The sequence below is a fragment of the Phoca vitulina genome, unplaced genomic scaffold (assembly GCF_004348235.1).
Source record: "Phoca vitulina isolate PV1807 unplaced genomic scaffold, GSC_HSeal_1.0 scaffold22, whole genome shotgun sequence".
NCBI lineage: Eukaryota > Metazoa > Chordata > Mammalia > Carnivora > Phocidae > Phoca > Phoca vitulina.
The window spans coordinates 46,278,930-46,300,104 of NW_022589725.1; the positions used below are offsets into that span (position 1 = coordinate 46,278,930).

At 44.9% G+C, this 21,175-nt stretch overlaps 1 protein-coding gene across 4 annotated transcripts in view; it reads left to right on the plus strand.

Moving 5' to 3' along the window:
* Positions 1-21,175, plus strand: part of SH3RF3 (SH3 domain containing ring finger 3) — a 378,293-nt gene that overhangs the window by 211,847 nt on the left and 145,271 nt on the right. For all 4 annotated transcript variants that reach the window (XM_032419248.1, XM_032419250.1, XM_032419251.1 and 1 more), the window contains exon 3: positions 13,185-13,280. In XM_032419248.1, coding sequence (XP_032275139.1) covers positions 13,185-13,280 — 96 coding nt within the window. The remainder of the gene's footprint in view (positions 1-13,184; positions 13,281-21,175) is intronic.

Here is a 21,175-nt window from a genome sequence, read left to right on the forward strand (position 1 = left end):
GTATGTGGTGTGTGTGCCTGGGGTGTGTGTGTGTGTGTGCAGGCGTGTGGGATGTGTGTGTGCAGTGGGGAGATCTGCAAGCACTGAGGAGGGTGTGACATCTGACTTCTGGCCTCTCCACTTACACCTGGACCCACCCTGTGGCTGCAGGCGAGACCCCCGGAGGTCTGCCTCTCTCTCCTAGAGCGTTCCTTTCTACGAGTGGTTCCAGGCCTCTGACAGCCTCTGGAATTGAGATGGGGTGTGCGAGACAGGACAGTCTTGGGTTCTGGAATGCCATGGCTCCCAGTGTCCTCAGCAGGACAGCAGAGGGTTAATGGCAGCAATGACTCCATTAAGAGCCTCACCTAGAACTGCCCAGAGGAACAATTTGTGTTATTTCTGCAATAAAAGGCTGAGGGAGTTTTTGAACTTTTCCCTTTTTAATTTCCCTTCTTTCTGAGGAGTGGTGATTTGGGCACTCTCTCTGTGGCTGGCTTGCGTTCTGACAGGAAGGGCTCAGTGACAAGCACAGGCCCCCAGTCACGCCGCAGCGTGAGGTGGCCCGCGGAACAGGCAGCCAGCCCTGAAGGGATGAAAGGAAAGGCTCCCTCTTGTCTGCTTCCCACTGCTTGTCAGAAACCACTTGAGTGCGGGTGAAGGGGGAGTGGACGCATTCAAGTGGCTCTCCAGGAGGATCTGCTTGCTCTTCGTGGCCCTTCAAGGATGTTTCTAGCTGCTTTATATGTGCTGTTGCCACACCGCTCAGGAGAGTAAAATAGAGTAAAATAGCAGGCCCTCGGAGGCTGGTTTATCCAGACTTGCTGAAGGAACTCTCCGAGTTCCAGGCTGAGCCCCTGATGTGTGAGCAGTGACATTTATTGAATTGTATTTCTGAAATGGTATTTAAGGACGGGGTGCTGGGCTAGTCACCTTCAGTGGCATCCAGAGGGCTTCTGTGTGGGCACAGACATGCCACCCTCCCTGCGGGCCACGAAGGTGGAGCTTCAGTGCTCTGCTCCACAGCTTCTGTTCTTAACAGAGCCCATCTGCTTGCAGATCTACTTTTCTACTTGCACAAACTTTGGGCAGGTTAGTTAAATGAAATAGAAATGCAGTTTGAGGGGTGCCCAGGTGGCTCAATCAGTTAGGTGTCTGACTCTTGTTTCGGCTCAGGTCATGATCTCTGGGTCATGGGATCAAGCCCAGCATCAGGCTCCATGCTTAGTGGGAGTCTGCTTGAGATTCTCTCTCTTCCTCTTCCTCTGCCCCTCCTTGCTCTGCACACTCTTTCTCTCTCTCTCTCTCAAATAAATAAATCTTAAAAAAAAAAAAAGAAATGCAGTTTGAAGGCCCCTTTTAGATGGCAGGCCTACCACGATACCTGAATCCTTTGCAAGTGTATTACCCACTGAGCCTTGGGAAGAAAAGCAATATACTTTTTAAATAAGCATGCTATGTTCATAGCCCAGACTTACCGTCACTTAGGACTACCCTGAGACCACCTGAATGCAAAGGAGAGCCTTTGTCATATGACACTGGCATTTGGTGTATTTTCAAAGCTTGGAAATTTGAGGGAAGTGGGAAAACAGCATATGGAATTACACTGCCCCACAGCGAGTAACGAGCACCTTACATGAAACATGTGAATGAAATTGAGCCACACATCTGAAAGTGAAAGTGAACAACTTTCCTCCATAAAATCCTCGCATGCTGCCATATTGGCTCCAAACTTGTGTGCCCCTCCTGACTATCAGTGGTGTCTAGTTAGATTTTGTTTACTCAACTACATCAGGCAACTACATAAACTCGTGCTTGCAGGTCAAATCCTACCCGCCTGCTGCTGTTTGTATAAATAAAGTTTCATTGGCACATACCAAGACTCCTTCATTTACATGTTGTCTCTGGCTGCTTTCATACCAAAACAGAAGAATATGTGACAGAGACAGTAATAGCCTCAAAATCCTGTAATACTGGCTGTCTGGCCCCTTCTAGAAAGGTTTGCTGACCTGTTTCATAGAGCACAGCACTATGGAGGCCAAGCACTCGGTGGTTCCTTGTGCATCCCACTCGGCATGGCTTTGTTCTGAGGCCACTGGCAGCCCACCACGTCGAGTGTGACATGCAAGGCCACCATTCTCTGTGAAAGAGCAACTAAAAACTCAGGCCTGAACCATATAGCTCAGTCTTGCCACTGTCATATAGAAAGCTCATTTAGTGTTTAAGGAGGGAGCAATTCTCTATATTCCAAAGAGGCCACAGAGCAGGGATTTCCCCTTTTCCTTATCCTTCTGAGAAGCACTGGCTCCAGCTTTTTGAAATATTGACAGTGAATCAGAGACCCGAAGTGATCTAGCCACAAAAAATGGGTCATTGTTTCCCTAGTCCTGCATTGGCGGCAGGAGAAGTTATTACTGTTTGCAGAACACACCAGATCTCATGCTGGTAGCTCTGACATGCTAGAGTGAATTTTCTCATTTCCCAGCACTCAAATGTTCCTCTTTGGAGGCTGTCTCCATTGTATGAGTTTGTGTTAGAGGCAGAGCTGTAGGAAACCTTTCTCAATGTTCCTAGGCAAACTTAGTTACTTATTTGTGTGTACGGAGAGTGATTGGCTTCCTGCACCCACTATTCTCCCAGCCCAGTCTCCCCAACAAAATTCATGCCAGCTAAATAGGATTGTTCTAAATCCTACCACTGCCGTGAAGCTCCATCCAGCCATAGGACCAAGAATTGCCCCCGTCAATATTTGGGCCAGATCAGAGACCTGCCACCAGGTACCACCACACCACAGCAGGGACTACATTGAACTTGCATCTGATAGGCAGGTGGGGCTATGCGATTCCACCTGCTCATTTCATCAGCCTCACAGTAGCACACTGACAGGATTGGATTTGAACCCCACTTATTGCATTGTGCTGGGATTTCACTGTACTTACATTGTATTGGATGTTGTGCATCTCTTTATGAACAGACCTCTCCCACCAAGTGTTGAGCTCTTCTTGGAAGGGATAGCTTCTTCCCCATGCCTGGCTCTTAGGGGATGCTTGCATATTGGTGGCCACATGAGGAACAGGTTGGCACTGCTTAACACCTGGAGTGATGACAGAGACCCTGGCCTAAGAAGTGACACTCGTTTTTGCATAGCTCTCCCTTACATGGAGCTGTGTCTGCTTCTCAGTAACTTGGAGCCCTTGGTGTGTATCCTGCCCTCCCAGGTGACTCAGAATGAGCCCAGCTCTTCAGTGTGGTAATGATGCCAAAGCTGGAAGACAGTATCCATGCCCCCCACCCAGCTTTCTCATATTTCAGACTCAGTGATCCCACTTTCTTCTCTGGCTTTGTGTGACTTATTTCAGACTGTCCACATAATGGTTGGCTTCCTCAGTATGTGATGTCTCTTTAGAGAGGTGTTAGGACCAAATGCAGTACTCAAGGCATGTTGTGACTTACCTACACTGGATGGACTATTACCTCAAAAAAAAAAAAAAAACTTTTAATCTAAATAAACCATAATATACCATCAAGGCCCCTAATCAAAATTGTACAACATGATGACTGGAAAAAATATCCTTATACTCTCTACCCAGTGGAGAGATGGTGAGATACTAGCATCCCGGTTCTTCCACCTTTCCCTCTTCCCATGTCCCTAACACCATAGGTGCGTTGTGTCTGTTCTTCAACTTCAAATACATGGACCATACATGTATATTTTTGTGTCCAGTTTTGCTTTCTTTCAACATTACATTTGTGAGCTACGTCTACATTGTTGTAGCATGCTATAGTTGGCTCATGTTCATCACTCTATGGTGCTGTTGCCTTTCAAAAAGATACTTAATTTGTAGAGCAATTTTTGTTTCACTCCTAAATTGAGCAGAAGGTACAGAGATTTCTCATATAACCTAGCTGCATATGGGCACTGCTTCCCCCACCCTCAGCACCCCTCACCAGAGAGGTGTATATGTGTTACCATTAATGAACCTACAATGACACATCATAATCACTCAAAGTCTGTAGTTTACATTAGGGTTCACTCTTGGGGTTGTACATTCTGTGGGTTTGGACAAATTTATAATGACATGTATCTACCATTATGGTATCGTACAGAGTATTTTCACTACCCTAAAAATCTTCTATGCTCCACCTATTCGTCCCTTTCCTCCCTACTTCCCAACCCTTGACAACCATTGATCTTTTTACTGTCTCCATAGTTTTGCCTTTTCCACAATGTCACATAGTTGGAATAACATAATATGTAACCTTTTCAGATTGTCTTTTACTTAGTAATACCCATTTATGTTTCCTCCATGTCTTTTCATGGCTTGATAGCTCATTTCTTTTTAGCACTAGATCATACTCTGTTGTTTTTATGTACCAGTTTATTTATCCATTCGCCTACTGAAGGACATCACTAGACTGCTTCCGAGCGTTAGGATTATGAATAAGCTGCTATAAATGTCAAATTCTACTTATTCATTGATAGTATATAAAGTGTTTAACTTTTGTATATTAGTCTTATATCCTGCAGCCTTGTTATAATTGCTTATTAGTTCCAGGAGTTTTTTTGTTGATTCTTTTAGATTTTCTACTTAGACAATTATGTCATCTGCAAACTAAGACAGTTTTATTTCTTCTTCCCAATTTGTATGCCCTTTATTTCCTTTTCTTGTCTTATTGCATAAGATAAGATTTCCACTATGATGTTGAAAGGCTGTGGTGAGGGGGACATCTTTGCCTTATTCCTGAACTTTGTGGGAAAGCTTCTTGTTTCTCACCATTATGCTGTTAGCTGTAGGTTTTTTGTAAATGTTCTTCATAAGTTGAGGAAGTTTCACTCTATTCCTAACTTGCTAAGAGCTTTTTTTTACATCATGAGTCAGTGTTTGATTTTGTCAGATGCTTTTTCTGCATCTATTGATATGAGGATGTGATTTTTCTTCTTTAGCTTGTTGATGTGATGAATTATATTAATTGATTTTTGAATGTTGAACCAGCCTTGCATACCTAGGATAAATCCCAGTTCGTCATGCTGCATAATTCTTTTTATACTTTTTGTATTCAATTTACTAGTATTTTATTGAGGATTTTTGCATCTATGCCCTATGAGAAATATTGGTCTGTAGTTTTCTTTGCCTGATGTGTCTCTGTCTGGTTTCAGTATTAGTGTAATGGTAGTTTCATAAAATGAGTTGGGAAGTCACCCCTCTGCTTCTACTTTCTGGAAGTAATTGTTAGATAATTTGGTATAATTTCTTCTTTAAATGTTTGGGAGAATTCACTAGTGAACTCATCTAGGTCTGGTCCTTTCTGTTTTGGAATTTTATTAATTATTGATTCAATTTCTTTAATAGATATAGGCTTATTCAGATCATCTATTTTTTATTGAATTTTGGCAGATTATATCATTAAAGGTCCATTTCATTTAGGTTATCAAATTTGTGGGCATGGAATTGTTCATAATATTCCTTTATTATCCTTTTAATGTCTAGGATCTGTAGTAATGTTCTCTCTTTCATGATTGATATTAGTAATTTGTGTCCCCTCTCTTTTTTTCTTAGCCTCAGTAGAGGCTTATCAATTTTATTGATCTTTTCAAACAACCAGCTCTTGGTTTTGTTGGTTTTCTTTGTTGATTTCCTGTTTTTAATTTCATTGATTTCTGTTCTAAGTTCTATTATTTCTTTTTTTTCTGCTTACTTTGGATTTAATTTGCTCTTCTTTTTCTAGTTTTCTAAAGTGGAAACTTAGATTATTGATGTATGTTTCTCTTTTTTGATGTATGAATTCAATGTTATAAATTTCCCTCAGCCCACAAATTTTGATACGTTGTGTTTTCATTCATTTGTTTTAAAATATTTTAAAATTTCTCCTGATGTTTTTTCTTTGAATCAAGTGTTACTTAGCATTGTATTGTTTAATTCCCAGGTATTTTGTAATTTTCCAGTTACCCTTCTGTTATTGATTTCTAGTTTAATTACACTGTGGTCTGAGACCAGACATTGTATGGTTTCTATTCTTTTAACTTTGTTAAGGTCTGTTTTATGGCCCCAAGTGTGATCTATCTTGGTGAATGTTCCATGTGAGTTTGAGAAGAATGTACATTTTACCGTTCTTAAATGAAGTAGTTTATTGATGACTGTTACATTCAGTTGATTGATAGGTGTTGTTGCCTTCAACTATGTCTTTACTGATTTTCTGCCTGCTGGATTGGTCCATTTTTGACAGAACAGTGTTGAAGTTTTCAACTATAATAGTGGATCTATCTATTTCTCCTTGCAGTTATGTAAGTCTTGCCTAATATATTTTGACTCTCTGTTCTTAAATGCATATTCATTAAGGATTGTTATGTCTTCTTGGGGAATAGACTCCTTTATCATTATGTAATCCCCTTCTTTATCCCCAACAACATTCCTTACTCCGAATTCTGCTTTGTTCAAAATTAATGTAGCTATTCCCACTTTCTTTTGATTAGTGTTATCATGGTATATCTTTCTCCATACATTTACTTTAAATTCACATGTATCTTTATATTTAAAATGGGTTTTGGGGGCACCTGGGTGGCTCAGTCATTAGGTGTCTGCCTTTGGCTCAGGTCATGATCCCAGGGTCCTGGGATCAAGCCCCGCATCAGGCTCCCTGCTTGGCGGGAAGCCTGCTTCTCCCTCTCCCCCTGCTTGTGTTCTCCCTCTTGCTGTGTCTCTCTGTGTGGAATAAACAAATAAAATCTTTAAAAATAATAATAATAAAATAAATAAATAAATAAAATGGGTTTTTGAGGGTGTGAAGAAAAGGGAACCCTCTTGCACTGTTGGTGGGAATGCAAACTGGTGCATCCACTCTGGAAAACAGTCTGGAGATTCCTCAAGAAATTAAAAATAGAGCTACCCTACGACCCAGCAATTGCACTACTGGGTATTTACCCCAAAGATACAGATGTAGTGAAAAGAAGGGCCACATGCACCCCAATGTTCATAGCAGCAGTGTCCACAATAGCCAAACTGTGGAAGGAGCCGAGATGCCCTTCAACAGATGAATGGATAAAGAAGATGTGGTTCATATATATAATGGAATATTACTCAGCCATCAGAAAGGATGAATACCCACCATTTGCATCAACATGGTTGGAACTGGAGGGGATTATGCTAAATGAAATAAGTCAAACAGAGAAACACAATTATCATATGGTTTCACTCACATGTGGAACATAAGGAATAGTGTGGAGGGCCACAGGGGAAGGGAGGGAAAACTGAATGGGAAGAAATAAGAGAGGGAGACAAACCATGAAAGACTCTGGACTCTGGGAATCAAACTGAGAGTTACAGAAGGGAGAGGGGTGGGGGGATGGGATAACTGGGTGATGGGTATTAAGGAGGGCACGTGTGGTGATGAGCACTGGGTGTTATATGCAACTAATGAATCGTTGAACACTACATCAAGAAGTTGGCTAATTGAACATAATAAAAAAAATAAAATGGGTTTATTTTAGACAACATAGCTGGGTCTTACTTTTTGATCCACTATGACAATCTTTGTCTTTCAATTTGTGAATAGAGACCATTGAGATTCAGAGTGATTATTTGATATTTTTAATTAATATTTACCATATTTATTTCTGTTTTCTATTTGTTGCCCTTGATTTTCATTCCTATTTTTGTCTTCCTCTCTCTCTCTTTCTTTTTTGCTTTCTGTGGTTTTAATTGAACAATTTATGTGATTCTATTCTCTCTCCTTTCTTAGCATATCAATTATACCTTAAAAAAATTTTTTTAATAGTTGCTCTAGAGTTTGCAATATACATTTGCAATTAATAATGTTCATTTTCAAAAACCACTGTACTATTTCATGGGTAGTACAAATACTTTATAGTAATAAAATAATTCTAACTCTTTTCTTCAGTCCCTTATATCATTCTATCATTCATTTCACTTATACATAAGTATATACATGATAATATAATATATGTACCTAGCATATATAATCAAATACATTGTTGCTACTTTAATTTTGAACAAAGAATAAGAAAAATAAAAGTTTTATTTTATCTTCACTTATTCCTTCTCCAATGTTCTTTTCTTTATGTAGATTCAAGTTTTTGACCTACATACTTTTCTTCTCTAAAGAACTTCTTTTAGTATTTCTTACAAGGCAGGACTGCTGGCAACAAACTCTTAATTTTTGTTTGTCTGGGAAAGTCTTTATTTCTCCCTCACTATCAAATGATAATTGTTCAGTGTACATAATTCTAGGCTGGTGGGTTTTCTTCTCTCAACACTTTGTATATTTCACTGTACTTTCTTCTTGTTTGCATGGTTTTAGAAAAGTAAGGTGTGATTCTTATTTTTGATCGTCTATAAATACGATCTTTTTCCCCTGGGCCTCTTTCAGTATTTTTTCTTTATCTTTGATTTTCAGTACTTTGTTATGCCTAGGTAGGTTTTTTTGGCATTTATCGTAGTTGGTGTTCTCTGAACTTCCTGGATCTGTGGTTTGGTGTCTGACATTAATTTGGAGAAATTCTCAGTTGTTATTGTGTCAAATATTTCTTTCCCTCCTTCCTTCCTTCCTTTCTTCCTTCTTTTCCTCCTTCCTTCCTTCTCCTTCTGATATTCCCATTATATATACGTTACACTTTTTGTAGTTGTCTCACAGTCCATGAATCTCCTATTTTTTGTTTGTTTGTTTGTTTTTCCCCAGTCTTTGTTCTCTTTGCCTTTCAGTTTTGGAGGTTTCTATTGAGATGGCCTTAAGGTCAAAGATTCTTTCCTTAGCCATGTTCAGAGTACTAATTTGCCTATCTAAAGATTTTTCATTTCTGTGATGGTGTTTTTGATCTCTAACATTACTTTTTGGTTCTTTCTCAGACTTTCTATCTCTCTACTTACATTGCCCATCTGTTCTTGCATGCTGTCCACTTAATTCATTAGAGCCCTTAGCATATTAATCATACTTGTTTTAAATTCCCCATCTGATAGTTCCAGCATCCTTGCTGTGTCTGAGTCTGGTTCTGATGCTTACTCTGTCTCTTCAAACTGTATTTTTGGTTTTTGTTTTGTTTTGCCTTTTAGTATGTCTAATAGTTGTTTTTGGTTTTTGGTTTTTTGGTTTTTTTTTTGATGGACAGACATGATGTACCAGGTAAAAAGAACTGCTGTTCTACTGGGTATTTACCCCAAAGATACAAAAGTAGGGATCAGAAAGGGTACGTGCACCCTGATGTTTATAGCAGCAATGTCCACAATAGCCAAACTGTGGAAAGAGCCAAGATGTCCATCGACAGATGAATGGATAAAGAAGATGTGGTATATATATACAATGGAATATTATGCAGCCAACAAAAGGAATGAGATCTTGCCATTTGCAATGATGTGGATGGAACTGGAGGGTATTATGCTGAGCGAAATAAGTCAAACAGAGAAAGACCTGTATCATATGACCTCACTGATATGAGGAATTCTTACTCAGGAAACAAACTGAGGGTTGTTGGAGTGGGGGGTGGGGTGGGAGGAATGGGGTGACTGGGTGATAGACACTGGGGAGGGTATGTGCTCTGGTAAGCACTGTGAATTGTGCAAGACTGTTGAATCTCAGATCTGTACCTCTGAAACAAATAATGCAATATATGTTAAGAAAAAAAAAAGAAGATAGCAGGAGGGGAAGAATGAAGGGGGGGAAATCGGAGGGGTAGATGAACCATGAGAGACGATGGACTCTGAAAAACAAACTGAGGGTTCTAGAGGGGAGGGTGGTGGGAGGATGGGTTAGCCTGGTAATGGGTATTAAAGAGGGCACGTTCTGCATGGAGCACTGGGTGTTATGCAGAAACAATGAATCATGGAACACTACATCTAAAACTAATGATGTAATGTATGGGGATTAACATAACAATAAAAAATTTAAAAAAAAAGAACTGCTGTAAATTGGTCTTGAGTAATGTGGTGGTGGTGTTTGGGGAGAGGAGGAGCACTGTATAGTCCTATGGTCCTATTATTGGGTCTCAGTCTTTTAAGGAGCCTGTACCACTAGATTGTGAACTCCACATGTGTGTCTCCATTTTCCCCTTTCCTCCTTAGGTAGTACAGGATGGCTAGAGTGGACTGGAGTTGGGAATAGTATTGGTGGACAGTACCATAATTTAGTTAACCAAATCTCTCTTGCTGTGCATTTGTCTTTAATTTCTATCTAATTGAACAACACTGTAATGAACATTCTCAGAGCTAAATCTTTTTGCACATCTTTGATTTTCCTAGTGTAGAGTCTCTAGAAGTGCTGTTGTTAGATCAGTGGGTATGCAGGCTTTGATCTTTGATAGAAATTGACAAACTGCCTGCTATAAATTTCTATCTCCACCAAAAATGATAAAGTGCCTATTCCCTGCATGCTGACCAAAACTGAGTTGGCTTTATGTTCTTCTTTGCTAATTTGATAGGCAAAATAGAGCATAGAAGAAAAAAGGACTCTTCTTGCTTACAATTGTATTCTTTTTATTTGTGAGTTATAATTTTAAAAATATGTTGAATGGCAATTTGCTTTTCTTCCTTTTTGTCAATTGTCTCATTTTTGCCCTTAGCCTATTTTTCTTTTTAAGGTATTTGTCTTTTTCTTCTATTGTATCTTTAAGTCTTTATATAGTATGGATATTAAATCTTTGTCTCTCATATATCCTCCAAGTATTTTCCTAGGTTTTTGCCTTTTTGTTTTGTTTTTTGCTGTTTTTATCATAGAGAATTACATTTTTGTGTAGCCAAATCATTGTTATCATACTTCAAAAGATCTTCCCCAGCTCAAGATTAAACATCTATTCATATTTTCTTCTTGGGCATTCAAGGTTTTTTTCTAACATTTAAATCTTTAATATTTATGTAATTAATTTTGGCATATACTGTGTATTAGAGAATTTTTTTTAATAGCCAATTTTAATCACATTTTCTAACTTCTTATTGCTGGTATATGAGTAAACTAATGATTTTTATGTATGTATTTTAAAATTTGCAGTATTTCTTGAATTTATTCTAATTTTTAGTTGATACTGTTTTTTCTAGGTAAAAAAATTTTATACCTTCTTTCCAATATTAATGCTTTCTGTTTTATATTCTTTTATTTCTTTGGCTCTAATTTCTAGACCAGTCCTAAGTAATAGTGTGAATAATATGGTATTTTCTATTTTTTAACCAAAATTAACCTGGTATTTTCTTCTTTTGAATTTTACAAAATTAAATGTCTTCTTTTTGTGTGCTATTTTATTGTTGCAAAAACTCTGACATGTAGGAAGCCTTCAGTTACCTTTCCCTTTGCATGATCAGCGAAGTCCTAGGGGGCTCCCTTTGGCTGAATCTGAGTTGAGTTCATTCACAGGCCCAGGACTCTTACAAGTTGTAAACTTGTGAAGTGAGCAAGGCATGGGAGTTCAGGGGCATTTTCTGTACATCTCTCCTCAAGCCAGTTGGCCACTTTGACCTAATGGTTACCGGAAAAGCCCATACATTCTAATGGCTGAGCTAGAATAGGGAACCCTTACAAATATCATTCTGTAGCCTGAGAACCGACTACCCTGTAACTTGCGAAATGATATGATCCACTTGTAGTGTCTATTGTATTTTTCTGGCTTGTATCAATTGAGAGAAGAAATATTCTAAAATCACAGATCATTTTGTTATTTGGAATCTTTTAAAGTTGGGAGGTTGGGGATGAGGGGTATGATTGCTCCTAGACTTTAATCTGTCCCCTTAGGTGAAGAGAGGTTTGGAATAGACCACGGGGAGCTTCCCCCAGCAGACACTCATCCTTGCTTTTCCCTATCTGTGTTCTCTAAAAGACATATCCCATTCCCATTAGATGACTCTCTCTTGACCCAGACAAACACCCCAAAACTGTGTGATCCCTTAGCTCACAGGGATTGAGCTGACATACAAAAACAATCCGCCCTTACATCTTCACCCATGGTCTTCCTCTTTCTCTGTTATATATTGATTATATAACCAGCTTTTCTGATAATTTCATGAAATGTGCCGGCCTAAAATGTGCCTCTGACCTGAGAGAGGCCTACAAGTCCCATATTATTGCTTCACAATAAAGTATTGAAGACTCATTGGAGGACTCAGCTCCTCATTGGAAGACTCATTGCTTCACGTTAAAGTATTGAAGACTCAGATGGTGCCTTCAAATCCAGTAGGGGTTACCCCATTAAGCTGGCCATCAGCTCCTTAGCACAAGTTCCAGATGGGCCAGGTGGTTCCCTAGCAGGTTGTTGAGGGACAGGTGACAGGGAGGTTTTGATCTGGTGGGGCAGGGGGTGGCAGTGGTTTGGCAGACAGTCCGTGCGGGTGTTCCATTACACACCCTGCATACTGAGAGGAGGCTGGATATTGGAGAGGGAACAGAGGCCTGCCACAGATCCCTGGTGTAGGTGCCACTTTGCCTGTGGCATCCCTGTCCGGCCCTCTGGACACTTGCTGCTGCCTGTGTTGTCTCTCTTCTCCAGTCCCCTTCCCTGGTGGGTTCCCCCTTTTGCTCTCCATCCCTGCTCAGTGCTTTCTCTCTCCCACCCTCCTCTCTGCACCTTCTGTCATGTGTCCCTGCAGCTCCTGGCACCCGAGAAGGCACCCAGGAAGGCATCCCGGGCATGTCCTTTCTCACAACTGCCAGGCTGCCAGTCTCCCCGGAAAGCTTCTCTTCCTCCGTGCTTCATGCCTCTTCCTTGCTCCATCTGTTTCCACTTTGTGCATCTATACTTGGCATTGTCTGCGTTGCCAAAGAATTTAAGAGGGTTATCCAAAGCTTTTTGTACCCACAACTCTAAATAAATGGAATTGGATTGGGTCATTTTTTGTCCATGGATGGAGCCAGAAACTTAAAAAGCTTTATACTTGCTGAGTTTATTTTTATTCAAAATAATTTTATTTCAGTAAATAAATAATAGGAACATGAATTTTAAAATACTAGCCATATTGTAAATTACCACACTTTTCTATTTGAGGATGTTTGCAGCTATAATCAATATATAAGAGAGAAAGAGGGAGACCATGGGTGAAGATGTAAGGGCGGATTGTTTTTGTATGTCAGATCCCAAAATGGATAATAAACCATTCTTTGCATCATTGCTTAGGATCTTTTCTTAGCTCCTGCAATACTGATTGGTCTCTATTTTTGTTGTGTGTTTTGTTGTGTGTCCACGTGCCTGTGTACATGATGGGCTGCGGCAACCCCAGGACGAGATCCTGACTGTTATCAGAAGAGTGGATGACAACTGGGCAGAAGGCATGCTGGGAGACAAGATTGGGATTTTCCCCTTGCTATATGTGGAGGTAAGATCACACTCTCAGACACGCTTCCTCTCCCACCCTGCTGACTGTTTCACCAGGAGGGGCAGGGGGCAGGGCTGGGCTCCTGGCCTGGGAGCCCCTTTTCAAGAGGGGAAGATGGGGACTGTGTTGGGTTTTTATTCAGACTGCGGTGCTGTGAGAATTGCCTCACAGCTCCTCAAATCGTCTGTCCCAGGCCTGGCTGCAGACCGCCTTACTGTATGGACAGTGAAGGAGGGCTCAGATGCAGGCTTTCCCCACTTCTCACGGAAATCCCGTGCTGGCGCCCACTGTCCCCAGACTCTCCTAGATACTGCTGCTCTTGTCTCCCCAGTCCCAGAGGAGAAGGCAGCATTCCCCGTGTCCCTGCAAGCAGAGCTGAAGGATGCTGGCTCTAGTGGGCCGTTTGTAGTCCCCCTAGGACTTTGGTAACCGGGCAGCCCATCCAACTGCAAGTCCCTAAAGCAAGGATGATTAGGGGTCTAGTCATTTCCTGTCTCCTTTCTGTAACGAAGAAGCACTCGGTTTCCAGTGAGTAAGTTATGGGCAGTGGCTGAGCTGGGAGCATCTTTGAATGTTTGACCTGTAAACCCCTGTTCGCTGTGGGCTGTTTGTGTGTGTGCAGGACTGTTTGCCCACTGTGTGTGCGTGTGCCATTTGTCAGTGCAAATCCCATGTGTACACCCATGAGCCAACACACTCTTCATCTATTAGTCCCCGCATTTATCCATACAAATCGTTTCAGCTAATGCTTACTGCATGCTCACTATATGCCAACACTTTCAAGTACTTGCTCATTTAATTTTCTCAACAACCCTGGCATAAGAAAGCCAGGAATGTCCCCACCTTAGAGATGAACAAATAGAGGCACGGAAAGGTCCCCTGGCTGATAAATGGCAGAGCCGGAACATAAACACAGGCTGTTTGCTGTAGACTGAGCCCTTCACTGCCCTGCCCTCCAGTACCCCCCACTAGCAGACTGTACTTCACTCAGCCTGGTGCGGGGCTCCACGTGCTGGTAGGTGACACAGCCGGCTTTGCCACACCTTCCGCGTGGTGTGTGGTGCCACTAGGTGTTTGTTAAACACATCTGGTGATTCCTGTCACCGCAGGATAAAATCCAAATGCTATAGTAAGACATTCACCACTCTTTGCAGTTTGACCCTCATCTGTTTTTCTAGTCTCATCTCTGGTCATTTCCTCTCCTTTCCCTAAATGCTCCAGGCCAGTGGTTCTCTCACAGTAATTCTGGATAAACTGCCCAGGAGATTCTGAGACCCTCTCACATAATAACTCTAAGTCCACACACACACACACACACACACACACACACACACAGAGCTCACACAGAGTCACACACGCAGATCTGTATGGACTCATACACACACTGACACACTCTCACACACAAAGCTCACACACACACCCACGCCCCTCTCCTGCGCCTTGTAGGAGTCAACATTCCCCAAACAGCTTGTAAGCTGCCACTTGTGCATTTGGTCCAGTTTCCAGGGGTGTGTTCTTCATCCTGCTGCTTAAGATCGAAGAACCTGATGCATGAGTAACACTTACCATGCAGTCTAGAAGTGAAAAATCTGGCTTCCCAGACATTTATAGCCAGGGGAACTTTTTTTTCCCAGGCAGACATACGAGGATACTCAAACACATATGCAGAGATGCTTACAGAAACTTTCTTATGATGGCCCCAAACTAGAAACACTGCATCAGCGGTGGAATGGATAAATAAAGGATGGTATGTCCATACGATGGAATACTATCCAGCAGAGAAAACGAGCAAAAGACTGCCACATTTAAAAGTGTAGCTGAATCTCACAGACAAATCTTTTGAAAGAAGCCAGACACAAAAGAGTATGTTCAATTTTTGCTTTTAGGAAGTTCAAAGGCAGGCAGAACTACTCCAGGGTGACAGAAAGCAGAGCATGGGGCCTCTGCAGGGAGATTGACGGGAAGCAGCAAGAGGGAGGCCTCTGGGAGGCGGAGGTGTTTGATATCTTAATCTCGGGAGTGCTTACACAGTTGTGTGCAGCTGTAAAATGGTGTGCAGTTAACATTTGTGCACTTGAAAGTGCAGTTTAAGAAGCTAAGACGAAAGGAACGCCAAGGCAGGTCACACGGGCACCCCTTGGGGACGGCCAGGTCAGACCCATCAGCTACCCGCCCTCCAGAAGGGCTCAGGCATCATCAGGGAGGCTGAGGGCTTGGGCTCAGTCCTGGGAAATCAATCAGCTGGGCTCTCTGAGGGCTCTCCTCAGTTCCACAGACACACTCAAAGGGCAAATGGGCCTGTCTGTGCCTCCCCGGGGCCTGAGTGCTCAGCCACCAGAGACATGCTTTCAAACACTTCTCCCTCGAGGACATCTAGGCAGGCTCCTTCCTCCTTCTGGCCCAGAAGCCCTCCATGCCCTATACCTCAGTGACAGTCCCACCTCTGCTCTGAACATGGCTTCCTTACCCCTTTGTGTGTTTCCTCAGAGAGGACGCCCTGAGGGCCCCGAGGCTCAGGGGTGCTCTGCTCTCCTCCCGGGGGCAATGGCAGAGCAGGGCCCAAAGCAGCCATGGGCAGGGGCCTTGCTCCTCTGGATCCCACTCCTTCTTGGGCAGGGCCGTGGCCCGTGTAGTGCTGGCCCCACACCACGGCCCTCAAAGGCCCGGCCGTAGCCACAGCGCCCCTGACCCGCTCTGAAACGGGCTCCTGGCTTCTCACTCAGCAACCACTGAAGACAAGCCCCAAACGGTCATTTCCTGGGACCATTTCACTGTTTCTCTATCAATTCCCTTTTGAGGTACTTGAGTGGCTCTGGCCCCCTCATAGCCGTAGGGGTAGATTCCGGGGGTTGCAGAGTTCAGGCTGTCTTCCCTCCAGGAGGCGGGACAGGCCTTTGAGAGACCAGGGCTTGGAGCTCAGGTCTTCTGCGGAGTTTGAACCCGAGCTTCCCGTTGAGGCAGTTCCTGCTCCGTGCCTGACCCAGGAGGTTCTGTAAGAAGTGAACAAGCACTTTGGCTCCGCAGATTCTACAGTCCTCTCCTAAGCAGGGCTGTCTCTTCACCCCGGGCTTGCTGAGCAGGCCTGGTGGGACAGATGGTGTAAAGCCAGGCTGGAGCCGGCCTGGCCTGGAGCTACTGGTGGCCCGTCTGCTGAGAAGGGGGCCCCGGTCTCCAGAAATATCTATACTCCTGGTGTCCTGCAGAAATAACCCTCTCATCCACGCTCCCTGTAGTGCCCGGCGGCCTGGCTGCCCTGGTACCCCTGTCGGCGACCTGGGCCGGCTGGTCTCAGGCACTGACTCTGCCGCAGGCTCCTTCACCCTCAAGTCCTCGCTGCTGCCTCCCGCGTGCCTTCCTTCACCTCCTTTGACCTCCCCACCTTTCCAGCTCCCCTCCCGGCTTCCCTGGCCGCTGGCCCTGGGTCTTCAACCTGCCTCCTTGTTTTTTTCTCACGGTTGGTTTCATGAACAATCGGCATGCAGCAGCCGTCCCCACACTGGGCCCACGGCACATGTTGCTGACCCCGCCTCTCTGTCTGGTGACTGCTGGGCAGGGCGGCCTCGCTGGTGTCCACCTGGGACAGAGAGGAGTCGGCGTTGCTCCGGCCCCAGGGGAGTAAACCCAAACCCATGATGGTGACGTGGCCTGCCTTCTGTGTCCCCAAGGGGCAAGGGAGCCCTCCTCCTCCATGTGTGGGGGCTCAGTGCTGCCCGCCATGGGGTAAATGTAAGGCACTCTGCCCTTCCCATGTCCTGGCATGCCTGAGTCTGGCTTTGAGATTCCACCCTGCAGCGAGAGTAGACCCAACCGGAAGTTCTGCCAAGCCAGACCCATCATCTTATTCCACGGGGCTCCAAGATGGCAGGCTTGGCATCTGCCCTTCGTATGGATCTCAGGTCATCCCCTAAGAGCAAGGCCTATTTCTCATGGGCCGTGGCAACCCCGGTGACAGAACCATGAATGGGCCTTGGGGCAGCTCAGAGCATCATGGGTTTCAGAGGTAGAACCCCCTGGGCTCAACACCATGTACTATATGTGTGACCTTTGGCACATTTCTTATCCTTTCTGAGCCTATGTCCTCTCTCATACAAGGACAATAACATGGACCTCACGGGGATAGTTGCGAGGCTTCAAGACAATAACAGAGTGCACAGACCAGGCATGAGGTAGGCTCACAAGGGCCATCTCTGTTGTTGCTCTGCTATTATAAAGGTTTGTTGAGTGAATAATTGCTTAGTGGTCCATTCACATGTTTACTGAAGAGATCTGTGTCATTCCTTGGCATTGACCATATTTGGCCTCATATTTCTGAGTGTTTTCTCACAAGTGCTCACTTTCACTCCCCAGCGGGGGTGGGAGCTCTTTGAAGGCAGGCATGCCCCTATTTCCGTACAGGCATGACAGCCCCACCATGGTACCCTTAGCTGAGCCAGATGTGCACTTGGGTAATGTCAACAAGACAAGCAATGCAGATATTCACATGCTACGTGATGGGAGAGGTAGCTCACTTGAAAGCTGTTCCTGAAGAGCGTTCATGAGAATCACCCTTAGTCTGGAGAGATCCAGACACAGGACGCAGGACTGTGCTCTGCCTGTTCTGCTCTGAGTCTCAGTGGGGGATTCGCATGGAGACTTAGAAGGCACGTTAGGAAATTGGCCTGTGAAGCATGTCTGCAAAGAAAACCTCTCCACGGGCCCAGAATTAAAATCCCAAAGACCATGATAGGCTGCAAACAGTTGAAAAGAATGATGAAATGCAATGAGCCTGTGTCAAGTTCTGCCTTCACATTTAGAAAATCAGTTGTTTAGGCAGAGCAATGAGGAGACCTGGGTCACCAGCAGTTAACCAAGAAAGACCTCCAAAGTTACCAGATGACATGATGGTGCTTTACTTCTGCTGAGTAGGATATTTAAACATTAGCTGCTCTTCAAGGTGAGTGTATATGTGGTTGGCTACCCAGGTGACCTTGTCACAGTGGGTCCACCTTCATGCTTGCTTGAGGAACAGCCAGAAAGGCCATGTGGCTGAAACCAATTGGATAAGGGAGCAAGTAGTAAGAGGTAAGGTCAGTAAGGTGAAGAGGGTCAGATCGTGTAGGCCCTTGAAGCCCTTTTTAAGAACTTTGGCTTTTGTTTTAGGTGAAATAGGAAACTGTTGAAGAACTTTTGAGCTTGATGACCTGACTTACGGTTTAAGTGGATCACTTTGGCACGAGTGTTGCGCATAGATTGAGTAGGGGGGTGGGAGCGTGTGTGGCAAGAGTGGAAACAGATCACAAAGCCATTGCACTGTTCTAGCTGAGACATGAGGCTGGCACAGTCCAGGGTAGTAGCCACAGAGATGGCAAAAGGCATCAGCTACTCTATGCTGGTAGAACCAGCAGGAAGTGCTGATGTGACGCTGTGAAGTAGAAGAAATCAAGTTGTGGTCTGAGCAACTGAAGGAATGAAATCACCATTGACTGAGGTGGGAGATGGAGGGTGAAGTGGGCAGGGGCGTATGGAGACCAGGAGGCCAGTTCTGGGCTGGCTGGGCCTGGGGTGTTTGTTAAACATCTGAGTAGCATGTCAGATAGGCAGCAGGTGTACAGGGGTCAAGTTCAAGACAGAGGTCTGTGCTGAGACACTAACTTGGGGTCATTGGCATGTGAATGGGCCACTGTGGGAATGGATGCACCTGGGACGGGTCCAAGAGCAGAGCCGTCCTGTAGTTCAGGGCATGTCTGGTCCTGCCCCTGACACCAGTCTCTTAATCTCTAGTCTGCCCTCTACACTATACCTGAACAGTGTTTCTCTCAGATCCACCCTCTCCTGCCCTCCACCCCAAGCCCCAGTTTCCTCCTTCCCTCCCAGCCTGGGCTCCATGGCCTCCAAGGTGGTGATCTCCAAACCTGCCATGAGATGCCAAGACCCAGCTTCACAACTTCTACCTAGTATGGCGGCACCAGACCCTCTCCAAGCACCCAAGATTCCAACCACCCAAACTTCCACACTGACTTTCCTAGCTCGAGGCCCCTATGTGAGGACCCGTAGAGTTCCTCTTCAGTCTTCAAAACCCAACTCAAATGGTCCTCACTCCATAAAACCATTCCCTGAGCCCTATGACCCTGTTTATGTCAAGGTTCAGGGCTTCAAGCATTTCTTAAACTTTTTCACTCCTCTGCTCAGATCAGGGTCCTTCGAGTCAGGGACCTTCTCTTGTTCATTTGTAATACCCTTAGCACTTAGCAAAGTGACTGCACATAGTGGGTGCTTAATAAATGTTTGCGGGAGTGGCAGCTTGTCAGGAGATCAGAACAAGAATTAGCCAGGAACCATTTTCTGCATCTAGCAAAATGCAGTGATGGTCCAGAGCCAGAGGCTGTTTGGAGGACTTGGAGGCACACTGAGGAGAGGCGGGGAGTGGGAGGAAATGGGGGTTGGACTGGTTTTTAACTTTAAAGACACAGCACATGATGTTTAGAGGGGGCCTAACATGGGGACTGGCTGTCTGGAAGTCGCAGAAAGAATGCTTTGCCTTGCTCCTGGATTTTGGAGTTTGCCCACATCTTCATCGGTCCTCTCCCAGGCCGACCGGCACCTCCCCTCACACCTGTGCACCTTTGCTGGGTCTCACTTTCCCCCCATGGACTGCAGGGTGCACAGACTTGTCCCCTCACAAGTGTGTGCCGTGGCCTGTCCCACTTGCTCTGGACTCCATGGCTGCGTGGGGCCAGCTCCCACCTGTCTGAGGACATCTGAGGACACCCCTTTGTCTCACTTCCAGCCTTCACTCACATAGCTCCTGAGGCTGAGCCCCACACCCTTTCGGCCAGCTCCCACCCCTCTCTGTGAGAGACCTCTGGTTTGACCTCTGCCCCTGCTGGGGTGCGGGCTTCGTCCTTGTTCCCACCAGGCTCTGCGCTCACCCCGGTGCGCTCACCTCGGTGTAGGGACTGTTCACATCCACTCAACCTGAGAGCGTGCTGCGGGCAGGACTCCATCTGCCTCCTTCCCTTCGCATCCCCAGGGCTCGGCACCCAGAGAAGGTGCAGGGGCAGGTTTCAGTGGGAGAGTGAGCCCCTCACCCCTGACAACTGGCTCTCCTGTGCTCTGTGCTGATGCAAATATGCAGGTGCCTAGGTGAAGACTGTTCATCCTATGGACAGGGGGTGCCATTGGTAGAGGGAGGCTGTGTCATCAGCCCTGAGCACACCCAGGCCCAGAGGCTGGCCACAGATGCCAGGGAAGCACTGTTTTGTCTTCGTGCCTACTGGCAGGACTGCTGGGCTGGAAGTGGTGCTCTTTCCTTCCCTCTTGTATGTCATCTGTCAACCTTTGGTTAACATACACACATTAATGCATTTCCTTGTTTTGTGCTCTGATATTTAAACATGTAGATGAGGGGATGGCCCTCTGGGTTCCTTGGAGGCTGAGAAAGATGGGAAAGCAAGCTGATTGAAGTGGGCTTGCTCCTGCTCTTGATGAGAATTTATTCAACTCACACGTGGTGGGACAGTGGCTGTCTTTGGCCACACCTGAAAGGGTGCAGGTTGACTCTGGGACTTGCAGGTGTCTCTCCTATGCCCTTTACCTGGGGACATCCCACACTCCAGAGGTGAAAGAACTGGATCCCTAGGGGTTTGAGTCTAGGGAAGATTATGCCTGGATGCCAGGTGTGGTACAGGAAGGGAAGAAGCTGGGAAGAGGGATGATGAGCGTAATAGTTGAGGTATCAGTACTTGCTGTGACAGGTGAACCTTGAGACCCTAGGGCTTAACCGCAATAGAGGGTCATATCTGGCTGTTCTGGTTGGCCAGGCTCACGCAGGCACCAGGGAGACCCTGCCAATGGGACTCTGCCATCTTTAACACATGAGAGTGAGGATAAAGTGGGAGTTTCATGGGCCAGGCCTG